Raw genomic sequence first — 27,025 nt, forward strand, 5'->3', positions numbered from 1 at the left:
CATCTTCCGCCGCCGTGACACAGCAGGGCGCCGGGGCCGCCGGCCCTGACTGACAGCCGCGCCGTCCAACCGCGCCGGGCCGCGGGGGCGCCCGCTGCCGCCCTGCCCCGCCCCGCGGCGGGCGGGGTTCCGGCGCGGGGGACGGGAAGAGCGGAGCGACGCGGGGCCTGCGGCGGCGGCGGCAGGTACCGGCGGGCTCCGGGGGGGGGGGGGCTCCTGGGGGCCCGGGCCGCCGCCTGCCTCGGCGCTCGCCGGGGGCCGGCCCGGGGGTCGGCTGCGCCCCGTGCGGGGAGCGGGGTCCCCTGCCGGGGGAGGCCCGGGGGGACGCGGCCTCGGGGGGCCCGGCTGGAGATCGCGGCTCCTGAGCGGGCGGGGAGCGCCGGCGGCGGGCGGCCTGCGGGGCGCCGGGCCGGGCCGGGCCGGGCCGTGCTGTGCTGCCCCGCCCCGGCGGCCTGCCCGCGGGCCCGGCGTGCCGGCAGCTCCGCTCCTGCCTCGCGCGAGGGGCTCGGGCCGGGCTCCCCTGCGGCGGGGCCGGGCCTGACCGGCCGCTACCGGCGGAGCGCTCGGATCGGCCGGCGCGGCGGGGCTCAGCGGCCGTGCGAGCTTAGGAACGACTGCCAAGTCACGCAGGCCGGCCGCAATCCCGGCCGCGGCCCGCGGGGCCGGCGAACGCCTTGCTCGGGGGGCACGGAGCTGCCGTGGGCGAGGCCGGGTGCGGCGGGGCGCTGAGCCGTGAGGAGGCCGCCGGGCAGGGCCGCCCGGGCGCCGGGCCGCCTGCGGTTCTCGCTGCGGTGCTGGCCAGCAGTCTGAAGGTTCGCGTTACCGCAGGGCTTCTTGCCGTTAAAGCGCCCCTGATCCTGTGAACCGTGATGTGAACCGAAGAAGGAGGCGTCGGGGGAAGGTGGTTTCGTTTTCGAGCACCTTAGCCGACGCACTCCTCGTTATTAGCGGAGAGCTGTGGAGCGCCCTGTCTTCAACCTGGGCTCCGCTTTAGCTCTTGCGGATCGCCCTGAAATTCCGCAGGCAGTGAGACAGGATCCTCTCGTGGAGCTCACTTGATAAAGATTGAAATTTGATACTCAGAAGAGAGAATATTGGAAGGTTTCTCATCACATCTGCTGCTCTTTCTCTCTTTCCAGGATGTCTTCGGGTGCGTTATTTCCAAGCCTGGTGCCAGGCTCCCGTGGCTCTTCGAGCAAATACCTGGTGGAATTTCGAGCAGGGAAGATGTCCCTGAAAGGCAGCACGGTGACGCCAGACAAGAGAAAAGGCCTTGTGTACATCCAGCAGACCGATGACTCCCTCATTCACTTCTGCTGGAAGGACAGGACTTCGGGCAACGTCGAAGATGTGAGTATGGTTTTGTGTTTCGGTGCTGAGGCATTAAGTCACGCTCTGTCTTGTTCTCGTTCCGCTGGCCTTGCTGAAAGAGCTTCTCCAAGACAAACTGGGATGAGAATGCCACTGTGCCCTGACAGACCTGCGCTTCCAAATCCTCTCTGCTCCTCAGAGCAGATGGAAGGAGGTTTGGGGAGGAGGGCAGAGGCCTTTGGGAGGCTAAAAGGAATATTCATGTATTTCCTCAAACATTTGTTTCTACTGCCACGTTTTCCAGGATTTGATTATTTTTCCTGATGACTGTGAATTCAAGAGGGTACCGCAGTGCACCACTGGCCGTGTGTATGTATTGAAGTTCAAGGCAGGATCAAAGCGACTCTTCTTCTGGATGCAGGTTTGTGGGAAGCCAGTAATAAAGGTCTTGGAACAAAATACTTCCAGTTTGCCTCGTACCAAGAGCAGCTTTCTTGCAGGAGCCGAAGACGGACAAGGATGAAGAACACTGCCGTAAAGTGAACGAGTATCTCAACAATCCACCAATGCCTGGTGCTTTGGGTGGAAATGCGAGCGGAGGCCACGAGCTCTCGGCATTAGGAGGTACAGTCCATTCTCTGCTCCTTCACGTGAGAGGCTTTTTTAAAATTTATTTTTAGAATGAGCACTTACAGTTCCCTAGGGAGAAATTCCTGATGGCTGCGGAGGGTGAGTTGGGGACAATGTTAATACCAGAAGCGTAAACGTGCTTTTAGCAAAATAAACTGTGCTGTTATAATAGGTGCAGGCTGAAAGTTAAGACTGCCAGAAGAAATCTCTCTCTGTTTCCAGTAGATTCTCTGGAGTCTTACCTCTTTATGAAGCCAAGTTGCATTTATCTTTTATGAGCATCATGAATCAGTAAACACTTGAAACTGTTTTTTCCATACAGAATGTGATGCCAATTAATCTCCTGCTGTTTGAGCCGGAGTGCTGTGAAAAAAAACCTATGTGAATATGTTGTGTTTCAGAATGTTTTTGTTTTTAGGTGAGGGTGGCTTGCAAAGCCTTCTTGGAAACATGAGCCATAACCAGCTCATGCAGCTGATCGGACCAACGGGCTTAGGAGGACTTGGTAAAATGCTTTAATATCTTTATGCCAAAATGGTATTTTCTCCTGCCAGGTTAAATCTTACCTGACAATATTTTCAAGTAGTGCTATTGATTTGAATAGCGCTGCTTTCATGTGAGAAAGCAAGGCCCTGCCTCAAAGATGAGCTAAGGGGCAAAAAAAGGATGCAGGAATCGGAGGGTACCAGACTCTACACGGCACTCCTCTTAGGGCTTGATCTGCAAGGAACGTCGGTTCTGCTCCTTGCTCCACTGAATCTTCTGCTTTTTTTTTTCCCTCCTTTTTTTCACCCCTCCTCTTCCTCCTAAATATTCACTGGAGCAGGGACTGAAAACCGAGGACTCATCCCTGGTGAATGTCCCAGTTACCAAGCTGCAGAGTTGCTCCTGTTGTCTCTGATCCAGTGAATATTTGTGTGTGAAGTAGAAAGCGTTCAAGAGGAAGGCTGGAGGTACCCACCCCGCAGCGCTCTCTAGTCAGAGGAGTAAGGCTCAGGTTAGGGCTTTCTCTCCTGGGCAGCGCTGGGGAGAGCTTGGATCGCCGTGCTGTTTCTCTGAAGGGGATGAGAGGTGTGTTGGGGTCCCTGCTGTCGTCTGTTCTTAACGCTGTCCATGCTCTGAGCCCAGTAGAGCGTTTCCCGAGAAGTCAGACCCTCGAATGGAAGTAGGCAAAGTAACGCTTAGCAGGTGGCAGTGACTGAGGTTCTGTGCTTAAGCTCCAGAGTCCGTTTTTGTGGATCTAGCTCGTGTCTTTTTAGCTTCAGATGCGAATCTCACGTTGGTGGGATGTTCAGATGCAAATCTAATGTTAGTGTTGGAAGTTTCTGGCTTTTTAGGATGTGTTTGGAAAAGATCTTCCTTCTTGAAGCTTCACCTGACTCCTGAGACTGTCTTCCTCTTCGTCTCAACACTTTTTCTCAGCAGCTCTTCTTTCTTTGCCTTTACATCTAACCATAAGACAGCTTGACATGAAACTCGCTACGGTAACGCAAAGAAAACCATCTGCTTGCCTCGGCAAACAGTGGTTGTGGTGAATCTGTGTGCATCTCTTCCCCCAGTAGCATCTTGTTCTCTTGCATCTGGTTTGCGTCTCTCTCAGGACTCTGCCTTTACTGCAGAGCTCCTGCAACAAAGGAGCTTTCTTGCTCCTGGGTAAGCTTTCCTAGCCAGGACAAACTGAGTAGCGTAGCGTGTGGAACAGCCCGGGTAGCTTCGCCCTGCTGCTCCCGCTGCTGCGGAAGCTCTGTGACTAGTGAACACGAGCGTTACAGGCATGGTTCCGTAGGGGGGGTCCTGTACGAAGGAGGAGCTGGTGGCTGGCGCTCGCTCTGCCCGCCGGTGGTCTGCAGCTTCAGTTAATCGCGTGTTTGCTAACGGAGCGGTGCCGTTCTGTCCTCCGCTTGCAGGTAGTTCCCAAAAGGTGGGTGATGAACGCAGGTGCTTGTGCAGGGACACGTATCTAATTGGATGTGGTGCAAGAAACCGCTGGATGGGAAGCGTGTGGTCAATGGAGCGTTTGGCTGATGTGGCTCAAAGGAGTTGTAGGGGGACAATCCGTCACTGACAGCTCCAGCGGACCTAGAAGCCAGGCCTTTCCCCAGCTCTTTTTAGCTGATGTTCTTGATGCTGCGATAAGTCGTTGGTAGCTGGGATGTGTGGATGAAGGAGGCCGATTCTGATTCCTTAGGGCAGCCGGCTGAAAGGCCGGGTGTTGGTTTCCTGCTGCGTTTCCTGATCGCTGCTCTGCTGGGAGCACTTGGTTTGTGCGCGGGGTTGGCCTTCCTTTGCTCTGCCTATGAAGCGTTTAAGGACTCGGCTGATTCTGCTGCCGCATCTCTGCGATGATAGGTTGGAAGCTGCAAAGCCCAGGTGTATGGGGAGGCGGCGGCGCTGGCTCAAAGGCTGCCTCTCATCTTCTGCTGAGGGCTTTGGCTTTAAAGTTTAGGGAAAAGTTGGATTTTTGGGAACGGGTAGATAAGAGGAGAGGGCTGTGTTACAATGATGATGTACATACAGCACAAATGGAAGTAATGTTATCCTTGTGTACATCTAGAAATTGAGTCATTTCTGAAACGTGCAGCGCTCTCGGGCAGTTTTCTAACAGGGATGCAAGATCAGAAAATGAGAGCTGTTGATTTACAGAAGGGGTGGGGGGGTTGGTCTGGGCTCTTTCACCCCCTCCTCCTTTGTTTTAGCAAATAAAACCTTTCAGGTACAAGAGTGACCTCTCTAGAGCAGAGGGGTGCAAAAAACCCAAAGAAACAAGTTTCTAAACCTGTTCTTCTTTTATGTTTACGGAAGGTGGGCTGGGCGCGCTGACGGGTCCTGGGCTGGCCAGTCTGCTTGGAAGTGGGGGACCCCCGACCAGCAGTTCGTCGTCAAGGTAGGATGGTCAGGTCGGGTCAGGTCTGGGTTTGTAGTACTTTCGTAACATAAAGTTGCCACTTCTGTGGGAGGCATCGTGGCCTACTGAATAGGAAACATGATGGGGACTGAGACTGCTTATTACCTCTCTAAAATCAGGGTAGGAGCCCTTCATATTGTAAGGGCTTGACAAGAAGCTTTTCAAAATAAAAGAGGCAAAGCTGTTTTTCCCAGGGAATTACTTATACTAATTATCTCCTCCAGCTCTCGCAGCCAATCAGCTGCTGTGACGCCATCTTCCACGACTTCTTCGACACGTGTAACGCCTGCCCCGTCCGTTCCTGCGGCTGCGGCTGTGACCAGCCCGAGCCCCGTACCGAGTTCGGGTAATGGGACCAGCTCGGCCACAAGCCCAACCCAGCCCATTCAACTGAGTGACCTGCAGAACATTTTAGCTACCATGAACGTGCCGTCCGGAGCAGGAGGACAGCAAGGTAACGGTGTGCTGCCCAGACAGCTGTTGGATCCAGGAGTCCTTTGGAGCTGTTTTACTGTCCTATCCTGGTCCAAATTGGTTTGAAAGGTCTCTGACTTTTTAATTTTGTTGTTGTTTTGGTTTTTTTTCCCCCTTTGACTGCTATTCTTGGCCGCTTCAAGTGTCTTATTCTCACTCCAAAACTGAGAGAGGGAGAAGGGATGCTAGCAGTGTGCTGACTACATTTCCGTACGCCTCTGACCAGATCGTTTGGTTTACATGACAGCACCCTGGGGTTGTGTACATAGTCTAACAGCCAACCATTTATTTGTTTCCTAGTTGACCTGGCAACTGTTCTGACTCCCGAGATAATGGCTCCCATCCTGGCCAACGCTGAAGTTCAAGAGCGGTTGATGCCTTACCTTCCCTCGGGGGAATCTCTGCCGCAGACTGCAGAAGAGATTCAGAATACCCTGACGTCTCCTCAGTTCCAGCAGGTAGATGCCTGGCTGTCAGGGGAAGTGCGCTTCTCCTTCCCTCCTCCCCCGTGCGTCACGACCCGCCTTGCCCTGCTTTGTCAGGTTCCTGACACTGTTCAGATTAGGAAGCTGCTCTGTAGATGTGGAAAGGAGGAGGGACACGATTTAATGGAGCACTAGTTCTTCCTTCCTGTGGTCGCCCAAGGGCAGATCAGAATGTTTTTTTACTTTTTCTTTTGGAATTGGGCTTTACCTTTCTCTTTATTATAAATGCTCTCTGGCAAATGACAGGAGCAGTAGCAAATTCATCAGTCCCTGTCAGAGTGGCTTGTCAGCGGTGTCCGTAACGGTCAAGTGACTGACAGGACGAGATGCTCGTGTTTACAGCACTACGTCCCGTGTTCCTCTTGAAACACTAGTGCTTAATTCCAGAGCTGGCTGTGTGTGATTAAAGCTGTATTACAGGCCAATTTGAACTAGTTACACTGAGTGATTGAAATTTGAAAATTTGCAAAATTTCAGTGGCTAAAAGATGACTGTTTTTAGTTTAAACTATGGGAATTCTTTTGTGCAGACGTGACTCGGAAACGAGGAATGATGTTTTTAATTGGGGTGACTTGATAGAGTATCTGCATCGAGAGAAAACTTTAAGTTGTGCGTGCACTAAACCGACCGGAGGGTCTGGCGCTGTGGTTTGCTGCGTCGCTCGGTCTAGCGGGCATACCGGTTTGTGCTAACTGGCACCTGGCTGGTTAAGGGCAGACCTTGTTCCCGATGGCAGAATCGCACAGCGCCTGTGGCGTAGCGGCATTTCGAAGCCTGCCCACAGCGCAGTAGTTTGTAAAGGAGAGCGGCTGCTCCCGGGCTGGCCGCGCGGTCACCGCGCCGTACCGGGGCGGCTCTCTCCAGCAGGTATTGCACAGCAGCCACCTGCTGCTGGAGAAACATGATGCAAACTTTTTTTGACGCTGTTGACTCCAATTCACAGGCATTGAGCATGTTCAGTGCTGCCTTAGCTTCAGGACAGCTTGGCCCGCTAATGAGTCAGTTTGGCTTACCCGCAGAGGCAGTAGATGCAGCAAATAAAGGCGGTAAGTATTGGTGCTGTTGGGAACATGGTGAAGTGGTTTGTTGGGCTGTAGTTTTTGTTTTGTTTTTTCATTGCATACAGCCATTGAGTGGGGAATGTAACGATTAGCTGCTGCGTGACTGTCAGGAGCCCACTCTTGCACTGTTCTTTATTACAAAGGCGAGTGGCTCAGGTGTTCCCCAGCAGGCACAGGGTGGTGTCAGGTGTGCGTTTAGAGAAGCCGGGGTTCTGCAAAGAGATGGGCCCAGCAGCCTTGGCGTTGTGTTCTTGATAGAGATGCAAAAGACTCGAGATGTCGGCGTCACCTTGTTCAGAACGCCTTTTTTGTGGGAGCCTTTAGTGATTCATCTGAATGCAGTGAACGCGGGGGGGCCTGCAGCTGGGGGGAGGGCTGTCACTGGTCCCTGATGAGCTTTTAGACTCCATTCCACAACTGACGTAAGTCTGGTCTTAGGCTGCCTGTGCAGAGGAGTTAAAATGCCGGCTGTGTCAGAGAGATCCAAGTGCATGTTATAGATTGAATGAGTGTTAAAATTTTCTTCCCTACTAATAGATTCCTATTAAATCAAGTTTACTTTCCAAGTAATGAAGCTTAACCTCCTGTGGACAATGAACTCTGTCCCAGAAAGTGCAAAGTTAAATAACTAATGTGTTTAACTTCTAGATGTAGAAGCGTTTGCCAAAGCAATGCAGAACAGTGTCAAGTCAGACCAAAAGGAAGGAGACTCTAAGGACAAGAAAGACGAAGAGGAAGATATGAGTTTAGATTAAGTTATTTGCTCTTCCTTACAGATATTCCTAGATACTAACTTAAGCAACTGCAGTAGGATTACTAACTTCATATTATGCTTATATAAATCTACAAATAAAGGAATTTTCTTTATCTGCCATACTGTTCTTTCTCAGTCTGTTACTTAAAGCAGTACTTGCTCTTCCTTGTCAGTGGAGCTGCTTACTGTTCGGTTTTGATGCTTTTGACATCAGGCTCCACTAATTCTTGTGATTTCCTTGTGCTAAGAGGGTTGAGCCCTGTGATTCTGTGAGTAATGAGCACCTCAGGGACGCATTGCTGACGGCCAGGCAGTTTTGGGCCCACCAGGTTGTGATCTGCAGGGCTGCCAGCTCACCCCGTCCTTGTCCCAGACGTCCCGTCCTGGCTGCAGGACTTCGCTCTTGAACAGGAGGAGGGGCACCCTGGTGAACGTCGGAGCACTGCCGCCGCAGCTGCCGCACGCACGAGGAGGGAGCTGCTTATGGCAAACACAGCTGCACCATCCCTGTCATGCCACTGCCTCAGGTGGTGATTGTTCCTCTTCCAGGTCTACATCAGCCTCATACTTGCTCTTCACCAGTAAAGAGAGTAACATAAAACTTTATTTGACTCCAAAGTATGTACCAGTGATTTACAAAGACCATCTTTAATGCTACAACTTAGAAACAGGTCATAATTACATTTAAGATGGACATGTTAAAAATGCATTTTACAATATTTACCCCTCATAAAAAAATCCCACAGTGTAATGATATAAGTTATAAGTCCATTTCCAAAGCAAGATTTTGTCCCCAGGTGGCCGGCTATATATATACACACACAGATACATATATGACGTGTAAGTGCACGAGTGAACTAGGTGTCTTGGGAGAAGCTGTTCTCAAGTGAAGGCTGCACTACAAGAGGCGTGAGTGAGGCTGAGCAGAAGGCAACCGCTGGCAGGGCGGGCGAGGGCCAAGCGACGCCCGCGCCAGCCAGGCTCGGAGGTAACCTTTCTTTATTCCCTTTCAAGCCAGATTCTTGCTTGACGCAACAGGACCTTTGTCAGTGTATCTACCAGCGCTGAATGCAACTGCAGAGAGTCAGAGTGGTGTTTGTGTCTTTCTGCTTTCCCTTAGCAGCTCTCCCAGCCTATTTTCTTCCTTTTTTTGATTCTTATAGATTAATCTGATAAGAAGATGCTAATTCTGTGACCAGAATTTTGTCCAAGTTCCCCCTTGCAGAGCTCTCTGCGTAGCGGCGGCAGGTGAACTGCGCCTGCCCTTGGGGGGAGGTTAAATGCGTCTTTGCTTTTAAAAACACAGAAGTGACTGAATTAATCCAGTTTGTCCTAATTGCATTTATTATAAAACAGAAACTGCCTACAGCCTTTAGCAGAAGACAGTCTGTGACTGTTATTAATAGCCTCAAGTGTTCCGTGAACTAAATCTATGTGCGTTGTAAGTGTGGGGTAAAGGGAACAGGATTTGGGACACGATGCGCAGCTGCTGTGCGCGTCAGCTCACGCTCCGCGGAGGACAGCTGCTCTCACCACGAGCCACGCGGCAGCACGAGTCCTGCTGCAGATGCTCGACCCCGGGGGGAGGACTCAGACCTGCCTCCACATCCTGCTCCAACTTTTTGGTTATATTAGTGAACGATGTCCCCAAAGTGCCCCCTTCTCCCCACCTTCCTCCCCTGCCCTCCTTCCCCATGGATGCGTGGCCCCTCTCTGGTTTTGGCCCCAGACTTGCGCCCGCAGTCACTGGAGATCAAGTATGTTTGACCACAGTTAACGCTATCGAGTGGTGACATCTGGGGCCCGGGGAGCAGCGCAGCTTTCTGTCGGTCAGGCTGTACACGGAGGTGCACTTACTTACAGCACAGGGCAACCCTTAAGGCCAACGGAGCCCCTGACAGTCCCGGCTCGTGACAGGTCCACGTGGCTCCGGTTAATCACCAGGTTCCTTATGCAGCCCACGTAATGAGGGAGGGGAGGTAACGGTGACACTGTGCTGGCCTTGTCTGTCTCTGCAGAAGGAGCAAGTAACAGCAAGCATTAGCCTGGCTACTAGGAGGGCAGGGGATTAAGTACCTCTGTCTTGCACCTGGAACAGTATCCCTCTTGGCTGTGGGGTATTTCTTTCTGGAGCGCATCTTTCCCAACTCACCTGGCAGCCCTCCCGCATAGAAGGTTGCCCTTGCACTGGGCGCAGGAGGCTGGCTGGGTCCCACTGTGTAGTTGCCTTCTGTGTCCACATCCACTTGGATTATGTTTTTCCATTTGGTAACTGCGAACGAAAGAAAACAAGAGTCAGTGCTGCAAGTCCGCTGTGCCCTCTGGCAGAGACCAGTGCTGGAGCAGAGCAAAACTTCTGGGAGGGTCAGAGGGCCTGGCCTGGCTCTTGGGAAACACCCAGAGTTTGGAGATCCTCCCCCAAAATCTGGCCACAGCAGCCACCCACAAAGCACTGAGTCGTGATGTAGTGAAGAGGGCTGCCCTCTCCCAGCGGCGTGGGACAGCACACGCCAGGCCTAAGGGGGTCAGCTCAGACTGGCTCTGGCCACAGATGGGGAGAGGTCCTGAAGCTGAAAATGCACCAGGAGCCCATGCTGGTGCTCACCCAGTGCTGGGTCGAGCAAGACGAGGGTTTAAAACAGAGCTGCGCTGAGACGGGGGCTGTAGCTGGGACCCCCACCCCCAGAAAGGGCTTGGTGCAAAACCTTAGCAGTTCGTATAATCATATCATAGAATCGTTAAGGTTGGAAAAGACCCTTAAGATCATCGAGGCCAACCATTAACCTATCACTGCCCAGTCCATCACTATACCATGTCCTCGAGCACCACGTCTATCCGTCCGTTAAATACCTCCAGGGATGGAGACTCAACCACTGCCCTGGGCAGCCTGTGCCAATGCTTGACCACCCTTTCGGTGAAGAAGTTTTTCCTAATATCCAACCTAAACCTCCCCTGGCGCAGCTTGAGGCTGTTTCCTCTCGTCCTATCGCTTGTTACTAGGGAGAAGAGACCCACTTGTCAATGGCAGATACATTAAAGGCTGAGTTTTGCCCGTACAAGCATGAATCCTGCAAATCCCTGGCCCCAGCTGTGGGCTTTGAGCCTTTGGACACGATCTGCACAAGTCAGGCTTTTGCTTTCAGCAGGACAGCGCTGGATGGAGCCGAGGCCAGCACTGGCCCAGCAGGACCGTGGGACATCCCCGGCCGCTCTGTGACCTGGGGAAGCACCCTGTCTCTCCTGCCCACCAGATCTGCCAGCGCTAACAAGATCAGGCAAGGGCTCTTAATTAGGAAATGACTTAATAGCAGCTACAATCTCCCACATTAAGTGCACACAGGTGGGACCTGGGGTTTAAATACTCGAGGCAGGGCCCCAGCCTCCCCCCTGGAGATATGGGCTGAGCAGCAGGAGTGGAGCAGCGTCCCAGAGCCAAGTGCTGGCTGTCACCTCACCTGCGATGGTGTGCCACTGCCCGTCGCAGAGAGATGGGCACGTCACTGATGCAGAGAACTTGTCAGCCCCAGCATTCACTCTCACGGTGACCTGGTGTGTGAGACAAACCCGTTAGAGAGCAGTGAGCTGAGTGGGATGGGCAGGAGATGGCCGCTGCCTCTGAAAACCTGTGAGGAAGCCACCTTCCCACTACCTTTGTCTCCTCCATGTACAGCAGGAGATGGTGGCTTCTCCTCGTGCTGATGTAGAAGATGAGGCCAGAGGCACTGCGGGGACGGACCTCCAGTGTCACCTCCAAGTCCTGCTCAGTTGCCACTGCATCAGCTGGAAGAGAAATGCTACTGGTGAGGAGGGGGACAAGGGACCTCCCCTGAGACATGTCCCTCCCAAGTCCCAGGGCCGTGGGAGCCAGCGCAGGCTGCTGTGGGCTACCTAGGACGACGGACCCGCCATCTGCAGCGAAGAAGACCCCACTCTCCAGTGCGCCCTCGTAGCACGGCGTCACCCCGAAGGTGCGTGAGGGGGGACCCAGGGGCTTCCCATCCAGCTGTGGGTTCCTCAGGCAACCATCGAAGCTGGAGGCCGATGCAACCTGTGGAGAGCGGCCACCAGAGTGAGAGTGGAGGGGCCAAAAAAGGGCAGGCACGGGGCAATGCCACAGGACTGGGAACTGGCCAAGACAGGGCCATGCCATGGGACCATCAAGCCCTTACCGGTATGTGAGCCTTGGCTTTTCCATCTGGGATCCCCCCCACATACAAGGGTGTCTGGGCCACAAAGAACCCCGCAGTGGCCACTGCAGCATCCTGGGCTCGCAGCCCGTCAATGACCAGCTGGGCTCGGCTCTGGTCTCTGCTGAAGACAACCTGCAAAGACCAAAGGTCAGGGTCAGGGCTGGGGGCTTCCTGGGTTGGGAGGAGCCCCAGGGCTGCAGCCAGGGAAGGGAGACCTCGGCTGGGAGGTTCAGCCAGCCCTGGCTGTGTTTTTGCCCTCCGCTTTGCTCCCATGGGACCGCGGGTGTCCCATTGTGCAATTAGGAAGCGATGCCCAGAGCAGGGCTGCACCGAGCTAAACCCTGCACAGACACCCGGCGATGGGGGGCTCATGGGAGCGACGTGGCTCAAGGAGGTCCTGCTGAGCCCCGGCCCTCCGCTCACCGTGTGCCACCGCCGGTCGCGGTACTTGTCTTTGCTGCGGATGCGCAGCCGGCGCCTGCCGACGTCCACCAGGAAGACAAAGCGCCCGTTGGAGACAAAGAGAGCCATGAAGGTGCCCCGCTTGCCCGCCACATAGAAGAGCAGCCCACTGGAGGAGTTCAGCTTCACCTCCAGGGAGAAATATGACCTGCAGGGACAGGGGATGATGGGAGCACCCTGCTCTCCCACAACTGCAAGGGAGACACCTGCTCTCCAAGCAATGGTCCCCAGGGCCAAGCTTGTGTTGGGTGGGTGTGGGGTGAGCCTCACCTCCAGCCAAAGGCGGCTGGGATCTCCTCAAACTCCCACCGACTGCTTGGGGCACCCCCGAAGCGGAAGGTGCCCCCGGCTGCATGGGGCTGTGGGTGCAGCCGGCAGAGCCCATCCCGATCATGGCGGCGGTCCTTCGAGGCAGGCTTGCCCAGCACCTACACAAGTTGTACCAAGGAATGGAGTGACGGGAGCATCCCTGCAGGTGCCACCAGGCAGAAGTGCTCAGTGAGGGGGCAATGGTGGCATCTGAGGACAAGGAGGAGGAAGATGTGGGGAGTTTTGGCAGCAGCTCATACCTTGGGTTTCCGCCTGTCCTTCTTCAGAGTGACTCTGAGCTGCTGCGGCTGCTCGCCCCAAGGACAGCTCATGGTGACGTTGATGCTCTCCACATTCTGCTGCAGGTCCACCACCATCTGTGGCTCTGACATCCTACACACAAGAAGGGGTCCCTGTCACCAGGCCAGCCAGGAGGCAGGAAGGGGCTGAGCTCTCTGGGAAGGGGCGCAGCAATGCTCACCGCTTGACGAAGACATTCCCGATGCAGCCGGTGAGGTTGCTGAGGGCACCCGGCTCTGGTGAGCCCCCAAGCTGGAAGAGTGGCTGCCCATCCTGGCGTCGCTGCCGCCGGCTGGACCCAGTGCCTGCTGTGGTGTCTTGCAGCTCATCGTCCACGTACAGCCGGACCCTGCAGGGGAGGAGCAGTGCAGGCCAAGTGGGTGCCCGTGGCCACCAGCACGCCATCTCCTGTGCACCGCCAGGACACGTACCCACGGGCATCGCTGTAGAAGGCCACGTAGTGGGTCCTGTCATCTGCATAGGCATTTTCAGTGGTGACTTCTGTTTCCAGCAGGTTCAAGGTCAGCTGGCCCCTCTGGAGGGACACCTGGCACATCCCCTCCTGCAGAAAGCATCGCCCCACTGCCGCTCAGCAGCTGAACTCCAAGGAAAGGCCCATTTCCCCACCACCCTCCAGGAGCTCAGGGTGCAGATTTCACTGTGGATGCACCCCCTGGCCCCACCAAAATCCCCCCCTTTCCCAAGGGGGAGCAGCACCATCCCCAGAGCAGAAGCAGATGTTCGTGCCCTGCTGCTGGAATACCTGGGGGGACTGCAGGTGCCCACCTGGGTGGCGTGGTGGTAGAGCAGCCCCTCATGCTGGCTTGTCCGGAAGCCGAAGCCGCTGTAGAAGTCCCGCAGCCCTGGCACGTCCTTCAGGGCCAGGGTCAGGTAGCCATGGCCGTGGACGCTGACTGAGCGAGCCACCTGCAAGGGACACCATGGAGGTGAGGTGAGGTGAGAGCCCGGCCCTGGCGTTGCAGGGGCGCTGGGAGGGTGACTGAAGGCGTTCAGGTCCTCGCTGGGTCTGGCCGGTGCTATGGCCAGCCATGTGGAGCACCTTGCCACACCCGCCCTGCACCGAGGACCTAGGGGTTTTGTGCTTGTTTCTGTGTGAATGAGGGGAGATGGGGCCTGTCCTGAGGGTCCTGTGCTCCCTTTCCCCAGCATGCTGGCCAGGTTGCCAGGGCTTTGTGCTTACCAGGAGGTCCGAAGTGCACCCGTAGCTCACGCCAACGGTGCTCATGCGCTTCAGGTCGACATATTTGCCGAGAGCCTTCAAGCCCTTCATGCAGCCCCGGATGGGCCCACCCGTGGGGAAGAGCGCTTTCAAGCTGCAGGAGAAGCAAGCAGTGTTACGAGGACAGCCCCAGGCAGGATCCAGCTCTGCCCAGGACCTGGCCCTGCAGCCCTTCAAACAGAGTGCCTGGGAAGGACCCATGATGGCCACAGGTATCTCCAGTACCTCAGGCAGAAGGCTGTCCAGAGCACCCAGCACTGCAAAGGAGGACTCGGCAACACCCACCAGCACCTCACCCCTCACCAGAGATGATGTCCCACCCTCAAAAGCTCATTGTGATGGGCAGGAAGAGGAAATCTCTCCCTAGAACTTCAGCAGGGCCCCAACAGCCCTGGATATGGCCGAGAAAGGGCCAGGGCCACCACAAGGGACACTGGAGGGGAAGATATGGACTGTCCCACCCCACCACGGGCTGGACCCACCTGGGCGGCAGCACAGCTGGGGGCACACCACCCAGGTAGTAGGAGACAGCGTTCTCCAGGGAGTTCTCCTGCTCCACCATGAAGATGGTGAGGCGCTCCAGCCGCACCAGGATGCGCTTCTTGTTATTCATTTTGAGGAGGAAAATCTGGATCTGGAGACAGAGGAGAAAAATGATCTGCCAGCCTGGGGCAATTAGGTCCATCACAGAGGGCAGCACGACATGTCTTGTTCATGGCTCTAGTCAAAGACTTTCTGGCAGCTCTCCCCCACCGAAAACAAGGGTCTAGGTACCCCACCGTCCCCAATGAGGAGCCCTCCAAGCAAGCTAGGGAGGCAGCTGTTCCCCCTTACCGCTTTGTTTGTGGTGCTGCTGATGGTGAGGGAGGAGGAGTTGCTACTGGGTTTTGCCATCTCCAGGCCGGTACTGAAGTCATAGTAAAGCACCAGCTTCCCGTCCCGGATGGCCAGACACAGGAATTGACCCTGGGGGAGGCAGGAGGGACAGTCAGCCCCATGTCCTGGTGTCCAGCGCGCAGCCGTGGCGCTGAGCCTGACCTGTCCTTTAGCACCGGTGGGAGCAGGTCCTACTGCTGGTGCCTTGATGCATCACTGCAACAATTACTGGGGATTTATCTGCAAACGGCAGCCCTCTGCTGGGGCACAGGGATGGCACCGCAGGCTGGAAATGCTCCTTGCAGCACTGCCTGCCCCAGTGAACCCTGGCCCAGCTCGGAGGGTCTGTGCGTGGGTGCTCTTGGAGTTCAGGGGAGTCCCTCCAGCACCAGACAAGTGCCTCTGCCATGAGGTCTGGGTCTAGCCCTCTTGTGGCTTTTAACAATAGCACAGAAACGCTGCTCCAAGTAGCACTGCCATCTCCAAAGTCCTCTTCTCCCCAGGGCCCTGAACTGGGAATGCCTGCAAGTGGGGCTGGGATTGTCCTAGCCCACTGGCTGAGGGGTGAAGGCTCCCCAGGGGAGCAAGCACCTGCCTGATTCTCCAGGAAGAAGAGGATGCCGTTGTAGGAGACCACCCGAATCTCCTGCTCAAAGCGCTTGGTTGTGCCAAACTGGCTCTCAAACTTGATCTCTGCGTAACCAGTGCCATCAAAGTAGGAGCCGTCAGTCAGCCAGGGGTCTCCTGTGGACTTGGACCTGAGCCACACAAGAAGAGACCCAAGGCATCACTCCAGAGCCAACTGCCACGCTCTGGGGCAGCCAAGGGTCAGGGTGAGTGCCACGGACCAGAGCTGCCCCCGGCCTGGGCACGGTGCCCTACCTTGCACAGGGCTTCTCGGCAGTGGTATCCACCTGGAAGGTGCTTTGGAAGTTGTACAGGCTCACCACCTCCTCGTTCAGTGTGTCCAGCTCCAGGCACCCGCGGTAGTTGGGATAGCGCAAAGTGGGAGGAGGCTGGGAATGAAACCAGACAGTCAGGGCAAGTCTGATCCTGGTTTTCCCATGAAATCAAGGGTTTTCCCCCACAAGAAGCTCCAAAGGTATTGCTGATACCTCCTAGAAAACCAAGCCTCCCTCCCTACTGCCTGTCTCACCGTGAAGCTGGTAGGGTAGCCACCCACGTAGAAGACCACGTTGCGCGGGTCGAGGTTGAGCAGCCCCTGCTCCCCCTTGGCCACACTGTCTCCCTTGGTCTCGTGCACCGTCTGCCTCTCCACGATCACTGACATGTGCCCATACTGCAGGATCCTGCAGCAGGGAGGGATGGTCAAGACAAGGGGAGACCCCCAAAGAGGAGCAAACCCTGCCCTCCCTGAGCAAAGGGCCTCCCCACACAGCCCTACCAAAAAGGGGTGCATCTCCCACTGGGGAGCCCCACAGCAGCAGTGCATTGAAAGGAGACAGCACTGATGTTATCAGCGCTGCCACAAGGCTGAATGGACCCTACACGATGAGCTTTGTCTTTCCTCTCCTGCAGGAACCCCCAGACCCTCCATGACCTGGTAAGACACCATCTCCCTGCTAGTTTTTTTGAGATATCTCAGTGTTGATCACCTAGGGATGAATGGATGATGGAGTCTGCAGCACCTTTGCAAGCTCAGGGCCTGTCTGGGCTTGGGCACAGCAATACCCGCATTCACTGCAGGGACAGTCTCCCACTGAACTTCCTCGGGATGTGTCCCATCAGTCTCCTACCTGTTGATGCTGATGGTGGCAAACTGTTCTCCAATATCCTCATCAACGGTTAGGGAGGCTGGCTCCTCATCGCCCAGTTTGTAGACCCACTGCACTTTGCGGTCCTTGAGCACGATGCCCAGGTAGTCTCCAGTGGCCTGAATGCAGGGAGAGACAGGGCCACACGCTGGCATTTGGGACAGGCAGGAGTGCGAAGCAATCCTCTCCCTGGTGCTCCCAGGGCTGCACCGGCCAAGCACCCCCATTCGCACTGCCCTCCCCATCCACCGCCAGCCAGGCTGACGCCTGCACTCAGGACCTGTTCGTGTTCCCCACAAAGACACTCGGGGAGCAGATGAAGGGAGAGGAGCCAACGTCCAGGCATGATCCCCCATTGATGCTACCAACACAGGCTCCCGCTGCCCTCCTCCTGCCTGCACAGCCCTGTCTCACCTCCCGGCTGCCCAGGTACAACACGAACCGCCCCTCCTCTGTCCCGTCCTGCCGTCGCTGCCGGCTCCTGGGCTCAGGGTTTTGGATGTAGAATTTGAGGGATGTATAGGCTGCCAAATCCTGCAGGTTGCTGGGCATCCGGACCTGCACACCTGAACTGCCGTTGAACTTCATGGGGACTTTCACCTGGCCAGAGAGAAATCCAAACCCATAGCACTGAAACCACTGCTGCTGCCTCTCGTGTCATTGCCAGCTCTACCAAGTTGAAGCATTTTCTGGAGTCTTCCCATGAGAAAGGGACCCTGCCCGGTGGGCCCAGAGCTCTTCTAGACACCCTGCCATTTGCATACTACCCTCAGGTAAGGCCTCATTCACCCCAAGCCCCGGGCACCCCATGCACAGTCCTCACCTTCCCATGAGCCTACCTTGCTGGCAGCATTCCTGGCCTGCGTGATGAGCTGCCGGATCCGCACAATGTTCTCCGACACGGTGGCATTCTTGTTCCTCCTGTTCTCCAGGTTGCTCAGCTTCCCCAGCAGCAGTGGGATGGTGCTTTCCAGGCTGGACACTGGGGTTGGAGAGGAGCCAGGGGTTTTGAAGGTTAGTGAGGAAGGGAGATGTAAAGCTCAGGCAGTTTTGAGACATGCAAGTCAAAGCAGTGGCAGCTGGGAGCAGAGTCACAGAATGATCCCGTAAATCCAACAGCCTGGATGTTGTGAACATGCTCTAGTGCATACAATCTCCTGCAGTAAAGGTATAGGTAATATAGGCACTGCAGGGAGATTAAAAAATAAAGGGCCAGGACTTAAAGCACCCAGTATTGGCTGCTACCTCCCTCTGCTCTTGACCTGGAGCTGCAAAGCACGGCTTCCAAAAGCACAGAGCTCTCTGGGGACGTCTGTCCAGCACTGGCTCGTGCCAGACGCAGCCCTGGCAGCCCAGCAGGCTCAGCACTCACCAGATTTCCTGGCATCCTGGACTGCCTGGTTCAGGTCTTCATTTCGAAGGCCTCCGTACTGGTCTTTCCACTCATCCAGATTTTTCTTCAGGGTGCTCAGGGTATTTTCCACTCTTGCAGCTGTTTCGTTGGCCTCGGCAGCCGCCGCTTTGGCATTCTGGATCATCTCTTTTGTGTCCTCTGGAAAGGAAGGAGAAAAATCTCTGGGATGGCCAGGAGGGGAGGAAGCACCCTTGGATCACAGCCTGGGTGCGAGGAAGGGAGCAGAGGGAACCAGTCTAGCTACTCCAGGTCAAACCTTGGTCCCTGCCCAGCATGTCCTGCACAGACTGGAGCTGGCTCAGGAGCTGCTCCTTCTTCACACGGAGGTCAGCCAGCTTGTCCTTTGCTGCCTGCAGAGTGCCTTTAATAGCTGGAATTAAAGAAATGCGTATGTTGTGTGTTGGATCTCAGTCCAGCCTGAAGGACATCACACCCTGCAAGGAGCCTCTCTCACCCCCGTTGAGTTTTCTCTGCTCTCTCCTGACAGCCTCCGCCAGGTTGCTGCTGTTCCTCTTCAGCTCTTTAGAGATGGCTCCGAGATTTTCTGATATGACATTCTGTAAAACAAACATGCACTGCCTGGGAGTCTGAAAAGGAATTCCAGTCTCTGGCCCTGACTGCGCACAAAAATGCTCGTTCAGACAACTGCAGTGGGGTGTGCTGCTGGGGTGCGATGGGGAGACCCAAACCCCCAGAGTCTGGGCCCAGCTGTGGCAGAGGCTCTGCTCTCTGGCACAGAACAAAGTGCTCAAGTCTCAGAGGGAAGGGGCAGCAGAGCCCTACTTCTGGGTATGAAAAGCTGGAGGACTGTTGAGGGAGTCTGGCTTTTGCTCATCTTCACGGGGCTCCCCACAGCACATACCATCAAAGCCTCGCTGGCTGCCTCATCAGCATCGTGGGCTGCTCGCTCGGCTTTTTTCACAGCTTCAATGATGCTGGCGTAGGCATTAGAGGCATCAATCGCCCGCTGGATAAAACCATCCTGGTTTGTGCCCTGGATAATGCTGTGTTGGAAGATGAAGCCATCAAGTCCATGGAGACTGCTCAGGCTGGGCTCTTGCCCAGGATTCCACAAACAAACCCCTTTGGGTTCCTCATCACGACATGTTCTCCAGGATAAAGCTTTGGAGATGGCACCCCACAGCTCCCCTGCCATGGCACGGGGCTGCAGTTTCCCATCCCCAACTCTGGTAGGAGATGGCCTGACTACTGAGCGTCAAGACCGGTGCCTCACCTGGACAGGTTCCTTGCAAGCTCATCCAGGAGCCGGGCATGCTCCTCTGCCTGCTCCACAATGGGGATCTTGCTGCTGGCCGGGGAGAACTTCTTGACCCGCTCAGTCAGGGGCAGCTTTGCCCCATCCAGTAGGGCTGCCAGCTTCTCGTACGCCTGCAAGGACACGCCTCACTCCTGAGGGCTGCCGCCCCCTCGCACTCTGCCCATGCCAAAGTACCTCCACCACTCACCTCCTTTGCACTCTCCATCTTCTGTAGGAAGTCGGAGACCTGGGCCAGGGAGTCCTTGGCCATCCTCAGGGTCTCCTGCACCAGCGCATGCTGCTTTTGGAGTTCACGGCTCTTTTGCTAGACACAGAGACACAGGGTTAGGCACTGGCAGGGCCGCGGTAGGCCCCCCCCTCACTGCACGGCAGTACAGGACCACCTGGTGAAGGTCTACCTGACTCTCCTCCAGGTTGTTGCGGTTTAGGCTGTTCAAGTCTTCCGTCTGCCTGGTTTTGTTCACGGCCTCGTTGAGGGCATCGCGGAGATCCATCAGCTGGGAGCTGTGCTGTGCCAGCCGGTCCTGGATGCTGCTCACCAGGTCCTGGTTAGACGCCCAGCGGGTGTGCAGCTCACTCTTCACCCGATGCAGCACTGAGAACGGAGGAGATGAGAACTGTTGCTAATTCATCCTCCTGTGTTAAAGGGCTCTTTCTGTGCCTGGCTGTGGAAAAGCCTGGTTCTGGTCTCACTTGACAGGTATCAAGGCCAGAAGTGACCATCTTCCCTCCCTCCCTCTTTCAGCCTGGATAGCACAGGATCTTATCAAAAATTGTCTCCAAACCCCCAGTGCTGGTGAAAGGAATGGGATCTCTTTCAGAAAGACACCCAGCCATGCCTGAAAGGCTCCAGATGATGGAGAAACCCCACCTGAGGCCTATTCCAGTGCTTGATTACTCCCACTGTGAAAAATTACTTATTTCTAGCAAGGGCCAGTTTATAATTCCAGCTTTCAGCTGCTGAACTACATTTTGCCACTGCCTGTTAATCAGAAGCGCTTGCTCCCTGCAGCGCCAGCGTGCCTGGTTATGCAGCGGGGCTTTGTGTCGGAGCACAATCCAAGCCCTCGCTCCTGCAAGGGATGCCCTCAGGATGGCAGAGCTGCTGAGGCTGGTGGGCTGCTGGTTCTTACTCTAGACCCCCTTCCTGGGACAGCGAATATGAAGAAACATGGCATGGCTTATTCACGTCCACATATGATGCATACATAACGGTAACTCCTGTTTCTAAGGGTTCTCATTTTCGGTCCTCAAACAGAACTACCCGGCTCATACAATCTGCTCTAAAACTCACCTTAGGGAAAAAGAAACCATAAATGGAATGTCACAGGGGACCCTAAAACTACTGTAAAACTTGTTGGGGGTGCCCGCTTTATTAACAGCACTCTCCAAACGTGACCATGATGCGTAGCATTCACATGGGCTCCACGCCAGGCTTCGGGGAATGGCTCAACCCCGTAGGATCTGTGCAGCCCTGTCTCATGCCACTGAGCCAGACTCACACTTCTGAGCCTCCTCGTGCTCGCGCCTTGCCAGCTCCTCCTGGCTGCCGAGGCTCCGCTCCTTCATCTCCCTCAGCATTCTTTCTACCTCAGCCATCTTCTGCCGAAACTCCTCAGTGGAGGTGGTGCTGGTGTTTGCTGCCCCAAACCTGGCCATCTGCCGCACCAAGTCTGCAGAGAAATCCAGATCCCCCGTTAGCACTGACCAGCCCAGGTCCCTCACAATCCCCCGAGCTCCTCCTCCTCTTACATCACTCTCAACAAACTGCAGCCAGCTCTCATGCAGTACTCAGGCACCCGAATTACTCAAGATCACTCAGAGGTATTGCCCCTCATTTCTGTCTCCTTGGCCGTTACAGTAACGCACGCTACATCCCAAGTGTCTTTTTGTGGCTTTACCTCCTCTCCTAGGTCCAGTCACTCCCTGTTTTGCTAAATCTGTCCTGAAGCAGCAGTGCAGACTGCCCCAGTTTTATGCATTTTAATAACATTCGTGCAAGTATAATGTGTTTCCGAAGATTGTGTTTAGTCAAACAGCTGGGACTCACAATAAGCCTAGTCTACCTGAACAGCCGGAATTCTGCAGGGATCTCCATTTCATTTGTATGTCCCCTTGTTTTCTCCACGGCTCTAAGTGATGCAGTACTCAGTGCTGTTTGAAAGCGAGAGCCTGGCATTCCCAGCAGGAAAAATCCACAAAACAGAGACCCTTCTTTACCTACCTGCAATGCCTTTCTGAACGCTTTGGATATTTAGCAGGAGCTGCTCCCCCCTCTGGTAAGTCTCTCTCGTGTGCTGATCAATCCGGTTTGCTTCTCTGCGAGTCATTGTCATCTACAACAAAAAACACTGGCTTAGCTGAAGTATGAGATTATGTTTTATGTGATCTGTCAGCAGGAAAGATGTTCCCAAAAGGCTCATAAGGCTTGGGAATGTGCAGCTTTTGAGGTCCTTGAACCACATCTCCTCCAACAGCCTGCCCTGTGCGGCTCACCTACAACGCATTTAGTGATGGTCTTATTTAGCACCTTCAGAGAAGCACAAGCAATAAATGCAGCTCCAATGCTGCAGGCTCTGCATCCTGAAACAGTCCTAAGACCACAGAGGACAGCACTGTCCTGCGCTCTTAACACAGGAAAAGCCCTGACCAGGACACAAGAAGAGACGGAGGGCTGAAGTTTGGCCATTCAGAGCATAGACGTGTGTAGACGTACATATACAGAGAGGCAGTTTATCCATGCAGCTGCCCAGGGACATACACGATCAAATAGAGACTTCTCCCTCTCCCTTAGATTAGGAGCAGGCAGTTTATAAATCAAATCAAATCAAAACCTGCTCGGTTTATAAGTTCTCTGAAGACACAACTGGTGTTTTTTAGACTGTATATAGATTACATCTTGCAAAAGGTCTTGCTGTACTGAGGTCTCCAAGGACTATTACAATAAAAAAGGTTGGCTCATTTGCTGACAGCCCAGGCTCTCCCTGCCACAGCATGGATACATCCAGGATGGACCTGGATGTTTACGTTCTTTCCTCGTATCCTTCCTCTATAAATGACATTTTATTGAATTTATTTTTACTGGTTAAAGTTGGAGCCACCTGAAAAGCAAGTAATAAATCAAGAAGCAACCATCAATATCACAAGATGTTTAACAGCCCTCCAAGGGAGGAATACAGGTAATCTAGCTTGAGCGTCTGAGACCCTGACCCCCAAGCCTAGTGCTAGCTGGGCAGGAGATCCATCCTGCCTGAACTAGGCTCCTCACAGCCTTCAAAGACCTCATATATAAAAGGAGGGACTCGTGCTCTGTCAAAGATGGAAAAATACCCTACTTTGTGCTGCAGTGCGTTCAAGTCCTGCGTGAGGTCCACGTTCTCATCCTCCAGCTCATCAGCCCTTTGCCTGACCTTGTTCATGGCTCTCTGGTACTCACGCAGCTGGTTCTGGAAAAAAAGAGCCGAAATCAGGTGAATGGGCCAGGAAACATGGACAGAAAGTGATGTTAAACCTTCCACGTACAGCGACGGTCGCCATAGTGCTGTTGAGACCATGGAGGCGAGCCCAGGCGATGGAGCTGGCGTTGAGGTTGACCAACTGGCTGTGAATGGAGGGGAAGGACATCTCGATGCTCTGCAGATCCTCCAGCAGAAGCAGGACACAGCTGTCGCACACTGCCAGGGGAACGGAGCGGTCAGCAAAGGGCCCCTTCCCGGGGATTCCCTTGCCTCTTTCCCCAGGACTGCAGGATACAGACCTTCGCACCTCACGCTGTCTGGACCGTTTGCCACGGGGATCTCGTACTCGTGCATGCAGACGTCGCACTGCTTCCCCGTCAGCCCGTTGGAGCAGGTGCACTCCCCAGTGCGTGGGTCGCAGGAGCCCCCTCTGCACTCGCACTCTGCAGAGTTTAGTAACAGGGAAATGCCCGTGGTATCATTTTGTGCTGTTGCCACCCCGGAGGGAGAGGAAGGAGTGGTTTTATTCCAGCTGTGCAGTTGCATCCCTGCTTATCTACATGTCATTGCTAGGGGTTTCCCTGTGCAACCTAGCAACATGCACAGGAACTCAAATAGCAATCAGTTGTGTTTCACCTTTAGCAATTCAACTAGCACACATGCCACCAGTGCCTTGTCCCACTCCTCCATGCGTGGGACCCAACACCCGGGAAGCAGGACTCACTTGTACAGCCGCTCTCGCTGAAGCCCCAGTAGCCCGGGGCACACTGCTGGCAGCGCGAGCCACTGACGCCGGGCAAGCAGCTGCACTGGCCAGTCTGTGCGTGGCAGCTGGTCCCCACAGCACCGACGTCGCAGTCACACCTCCGGCAGCCGGAGCACCCCTCGAAGCCGTAGTACCCATCCTAGGGAAAAGCAGAGCAGTGGGTGCCCTGTTCAGCAAGAGGGCATGTGTGCCTCCCTCCTGGGGCAGGCTGAGGTGATGTGGGACCCCAGTCTTGCTTTCTAGGAGTGTTTTGACCATCACAAAACTCTCATCAACATGGCAAAGATGTGGAGCTGCAACAGGAGCCCAGACACACTGCAGCACCACCCTGCAAACCTGCCCTTGCCCTGCAACGCCCACACTGGGTGCATGCAAGGAAATGGGATTTATTGCAGTTTCCCAAAGGGTACCACATTACTGCCCAGGCTGCAGCTGAATGCTGCCTCCATCGCTTGCTGCCGATCTTTAATAGGCTTTTGCCATGCATAGGCACATCAAGCAAATCCAGTCTTAACCACCTGGCTTAACCACCTGCACTGCTCTGCTCACAGGCCCAGGGACACACAGGGGGGCTGCCCCTCGTCCCCGTGCCAAGGACAGGCACCATCGCAGTACGCAGGTGGCCCTCACCTCGCAGCGGTCGCAGCGCTGGCCTGTCACTCCAGTCTTGCAGAAGCACTGGCCGGTTTGTGGGTGGCACGACTCTGTCCCACAAGGCGAACAGTTGCACTCTGCAAGGGAAAAATACACTCAGTTATATGCCAAGGAGACCACTCAGCCACTCACGAACCTTATTCCCGACAGGGAATCCTATTTCTCCTTTATCTATCACAGTCAGAGCAAAGACAGAGCCTCTTTCCTCTTGGATTTACTCCTGCCAACAACTTATTCCCGTGACACCCGCCCAGGGCAGACTCCCCTTTGTGAGCTGCAATTTGGCTGCTGTTCCTCAGAGGGAGCTGAGCAGTGCTGGGAGTGGGCTGTGCAAACCCATGCTCCTGAGGGAGTGCCAGCACTGCTGCTGCAGTAGCTGCTCGGAGGCAAGACCATTCCAGCCTGGGTGTGGTTTGGCGGCTCGCATTCAGGGGTGGATTGGAGGTTATGGAGTTGTGATGCTGGAGGGCAGGTTTTTGGAGTTTTTTTCTTATCGCCTTTGGAGGATGCCTGCAATGTGTGCAACCAGGTGCGTGACTCATTGGGGCAACACGCAGCCTGGCTAAGGTACTAAATATGTCCACTGTCAGTCTGTCCATCTTCCCCCCCCAGTGCTTGCTGCCTGCCCCACTCACGTGTGCAGTTCTTGGCTACCACTGCATCCCCGTAGTAGCCGGGGGTGCAGACCTCACACTGCGTGCCGGCTGTGTGGTGCATGCACCCCGTGCAGGCGCCTGTCAGGGAGTCGCAGCTGCTGAACAGCATGTTGGGATCCGTGTTCCCACTGCAGTCACAGGGCTGGCAAGAGCTGCCAATCACCAAGGGATTGCCGTAGTATCCTGGGGCACACCTGGAGAAATATGGCAAGTTAAAACACAGCCAGGCATCGGGGAGGATCGCCACAGCTCACGCCTGCACCATGCTTGAGTCTTGTGCAATTACAACAATGCGAGCATCCAACACTTGTAACTGCTACAACCCTCGGGGATCTCCAAGCACTTTGTGTTTTGCCTCACAATACCCCAGAAAGGTGCCTTTATTGCCCACTGCAAGTCAAGGCAAAGCACAGCTAAGTAATCCACCCACAATAACACAATACATCAGCAGTGCAGACAGCAATAGGGCTTTTGCAGGCAGAAAAGGACCGAAAGAAATCCTGCCAGAGCAAAGCACACTAGGGGCAGAGCCAGCTGTTTCCTTTGCAGTCTCTATGAGGACAACTTTACTTCTGCCACAGCAGCGGCTGCACAGGACTTGGGTGTGCATGGCCTCAGAAACATGGGTGCCATCACCCTTACCGCTCACAGTTGGGTCCAGCGTAGCCGGGCTTGCAGAGGCACTGTGTGTTGGAGCCCTTGTGGACGCAACCGATGGCAAAACTGAAACGACAAGGGGTGAACAGGAAGGTGCCATTACCCCTGACGTGGTGCCAGGGGAGCTGATCACTCAGTGGGGGCTGCTGGGGCCTTGGGTAAGAGGCCGCGGATGTGGTCTGGGGCCATGGACAAGGCTGGCACAGGGACACCCGCCAGCGCCCTGATGTGGCACAGTGTGGTTCCCAGTGGTTAAACAGTGATGCCAAATAGACAATCCCATCCAAGGGTGCGCTTACTTGTTGGAGGCAACTGAAAGAGGGCACGGACATCCAACACACTGTAGGGGTTCTCCGGCAGAGTGGCTGCCCACATAGCCATCCTTGCATCGCTCACAGTGGTCTCCCTCCGTGTTGTGCTGGCAGTTCTGCAAGGAAAAGGCAGGCTGTGGGCTCAGCACTGACAGCAAGAAATGGTGGGTTGCACAAAGAATTCCCCACCAGGTATCTGGGTGCTTCAGTCCTTCCTCTCTCCCAGAACTGTCTTTCACCCTAAGCTGACCCCGAGCGGGACCACCCCTGAAATGGCGCATGCAGCTAATGCTCCAATTCAGGCACAGTCCTGCCAGCTCAGTTAGTACGTGAAGAGCTTTTTAATCACATGCTACAGACCTTGTAACTCCAAAATATCACACTGGTTCACTGTTTACTTACAAGGCATATCCCAGAGCCTGGCAGGCACTGATCTGAGTGGCCGTTGCAATGACATGGGATGCATTTTCCCAGAAAGAGCCCCTTGGTGTCCCTGTAGTAACCTGGAGCACATTCCTGAGGACAGAGAAAAAGATGGAGATCTGAAAAACAGCCCAACACATTCAGGCAAAGCAAAGAGACTAATTTAGTTTCCATGACAGAATTCCCACAGGGGTGTGCTGACGGAGAAGAGATTAAAAGCAGCAACGAAGATTTTTCAGTGCAGCTCCTTCCTGCTCCTCGTCAATAGGAGACAATTGGCCGGACAGAAGGACCTACTCCAAGGTATTCCATGCACTTAATTTTGGTCTGCACCAGCTGAACGATTTCTCCATTGTGCCTCTTCCAAGAGGGCAGATGCAGCTAACACACCTCTCCCAGGTGCACTGTGTTGTGGTGGGAGGGAAGCCGGGTGCGGGCTGATGTTGGGGAGCCAGGGAGATGTTGTTCCTTCCTCCGGCACAACCTGAGCTGTAATTTCAACTGCAGCCCTCAGGGGTTGGCTTGGAAGCTGGTACTCTGCTTTGCACAAACATCCAAACCCTGCGGCTGCCACCCACACCAAGCACGAGGGGTGGCTGAGACCCAAAATGCGACTGTTTGACCCTCCTCTGCCT

General features: G+C 54.9%; 2 protein-coding genes across 8 annotated transcripts in view; one reads left to right on the top strand and one right to left on the bottom strand.

Moving 5' to 3' along the window:
• Positions 1-27: 27 nt before the first annotated feature.
• Positions 28-8,290, top strand: ADRM1 (ADRM1 26S proteasome ubiquitin receptor). 6 transcript variants are annotated; one of them, XM_087749793.1, is made up of 10 exons: positions 28-185; positions 1,140-1,350; positions 1,616-1,732; positions 1,812-1,935; positions 2,360-2,446; positions 4,744-4,825; positions 5,071-5,300; positions 5,621-5,778; positions 6,749-6,851; positions 7,964-8,290. In XM_087749793.1, the coding sequence occupies exons 2-10, from the start codon at positions 1,141-1,143 to the stop codon at positions 8,152-8,154; spliced, it is 1,302 nt and encodes a 433-aa protein (XP_087605919.1). In that variant the 5' UTR covers positions 28-185; position 1,140; the 3' UTR covers positions 8,155-8,290. The 6 variants fall into 6 exon arrangements, with proteins under 6 accessions (XP_087605919.1, XP_087605922.1, XP_087605923.1 ...); XM_087749797.1 differs by lacking the exon at positions 7,964-8,290 and adding an exon at positions 7,869-7,891 and having other exon boundaries at positions 29-185; XM_087749795.1 differs by lacking the exon at positions 7,964-8,290 and adding an exon at positions 7,515-7,738 and having other exon boundaries at positions 29-185.
• The window catches only part of LAMA5 (laminin subunit alpha 5), a 95,677-nt gene continuing 76,854 nt past the window's right edge, over positions 8,203-27,025 (bottom strand). For both annotated transcript variants that reach the window (XM_087749789.1, XM_087749788.1), the window contains exons 42-80: positions 26,370-26,483; positions 25,956-26,083; positions 25,642-25,722; positions 24,979-25,193; positions 24,320-24,420; positions 23,648-23,828; positions 23,223-23,366; positions 22,988-23,139; positions 22,801-22,911; positions 21,690-21,801; positions 20,968-21,138; positions 19,864-20,060; positions 19,653-19,769; positions 19,421-19,575; positions 19,049-19,190; positions 18,641-18,743; positions 18,443-18,556; positions 18,145-18,324; positions 17,612-17,754; positions 17,187-17,372; positions 16,755-16,891; positions 16,154-16,307; positions 15,880-16,013; positions 15,593-15,755; positions 14,956-15,087; positions 14,604-14,755; positions 14,083-14,215; positions 13,668-13,808; positions 13,313-13,443; positions 13,063-13,230; positions 12,842-12,974; positions 12,543-12,700; positions 12,234-12,420; positions 11,790-11,942; positions 11,509-11,668; positions 11,270-11,400; positions 11,076-11,166; positions 9,773-9,892; positions 8,203-9,632 (exon numbers count right to left, since the gene is read on the bottom strand). In XM_087749789.1, the coding sequence (XP_087605915.1) occupies positions 9,478-9,632; positions 9,773-9,892; positions 11,076-11,166; positions 11,270-11,400; positions 11,509-11,668; positions 11,790-11,942; positions 12,234-12,420; positions 12,543-12,700; positions 12,842-12,974; positions 13,063-13,230; positions 13,313-13,443; positions 13,668-13,808; positions 14,083-14,215; positions 14,604-14,755; positions 14,956-15,087; positions 15,593-15,755; positions 15,880-16,013; positions 16,154-16,307; positions 16,755-16,891; positions 17,187-17,372; positions 17,612-17,754; positions 18,145-18,324; positions 18,443-18,556; positions 18,641-18,743; positions 19,049-19,190; positions 19,421-19,575; positions 19,653-19,769; positions 19,864-20,060; positions 20,968-21,138; positions 21,690-21,801; positions 22,801-22,911; positions 22,988-23,139; positions 23,223-23,366; positions 23,648-23,828; positions 24,320-24,420; positions 24,979-25,193; positions 25,642-25,722; positions 25,956-26,083; positions 26,370-26,483 (5,580 nt within the window). In that variant the 3' untranslated portion in view covers positions 8,203-9,477. The remainder of the gene's footprint in view (positions 9,633-9,772; positions 9,893-11,075; positions 11,167-11,269; positions 11,401-11,508; positions 11,669-11,789; positions 11,943-12,233; positions 12,421-12,542; positions 12,701-12,841; positions 12,975-13,062; positions 13,231-13,312; positions 13,444-13,667; positions 13,809-14,082; positions 14,216-14,603; positions 14,756-14,955; positions 15,088-15,592; positions 15,756-15,879; positions 16,014-16,153; positions 16,308-16,754; positions 16,892-17,186; positions 17,373-17,611; positions 17,755-18,144; positions 18,325-18,442; positions 18,557-18,640; positions 18,744-19,048; positions 19,191-19,420; positions 19,576-19,652; positions 19,770-19,863; positions 20,061-20,967; positions 21,139-21,689; positions 21,802-22,800; positions 22,912-22,987; positions 23,140-23,222; positions 23,367-23,647; positions 23,829-24,319; positions 24,421-24,978; positions 25,194-25,641; positions 25,723-25,955; positions 26,084-26,369; positions 26,484-27,025) is intronic.

Source organism: Nipponia nippon, unplaced genomic scaffold, assembly GCF_047370975.1.
Source record: "Nipponia nippon isolate SJK-2023a ecotype South Korea unplaced genomic scaffold, ASM4737097v1 scaffold_13, whole genome shotgun sequence".
NCBI classification, from domain to species: Eukaryota; Metazoa; Chordata; class Aves; order Pelecaniformes; family Threskiornithidae; genus Nipponia; species Nipponia nippon.

Coding starts and splice junctions, on each gene's coding strand:
- ADRM1 (XM_087749793.1), top strand. CDS start 1,141: ATGTCTTCGGGTGCGTTATTTCCAAGCCTGGTGCCAGGCTCCCGTGGC. Junction 1,936..2,359: donor CGAGCTCTCGGCATTAGGAG/GTACAGTCCATT, acceptor TTTTGTTTTTAG/GTGAGGGTGGCTTGCAAAGC. Junction 2,447..4,743: donor AACGGGCTTAGGAGGACTTG/GTAAAATGCTTT, acceptor TGTTTACGGAAG/GTGGGCTGGGCGCGCTGACG.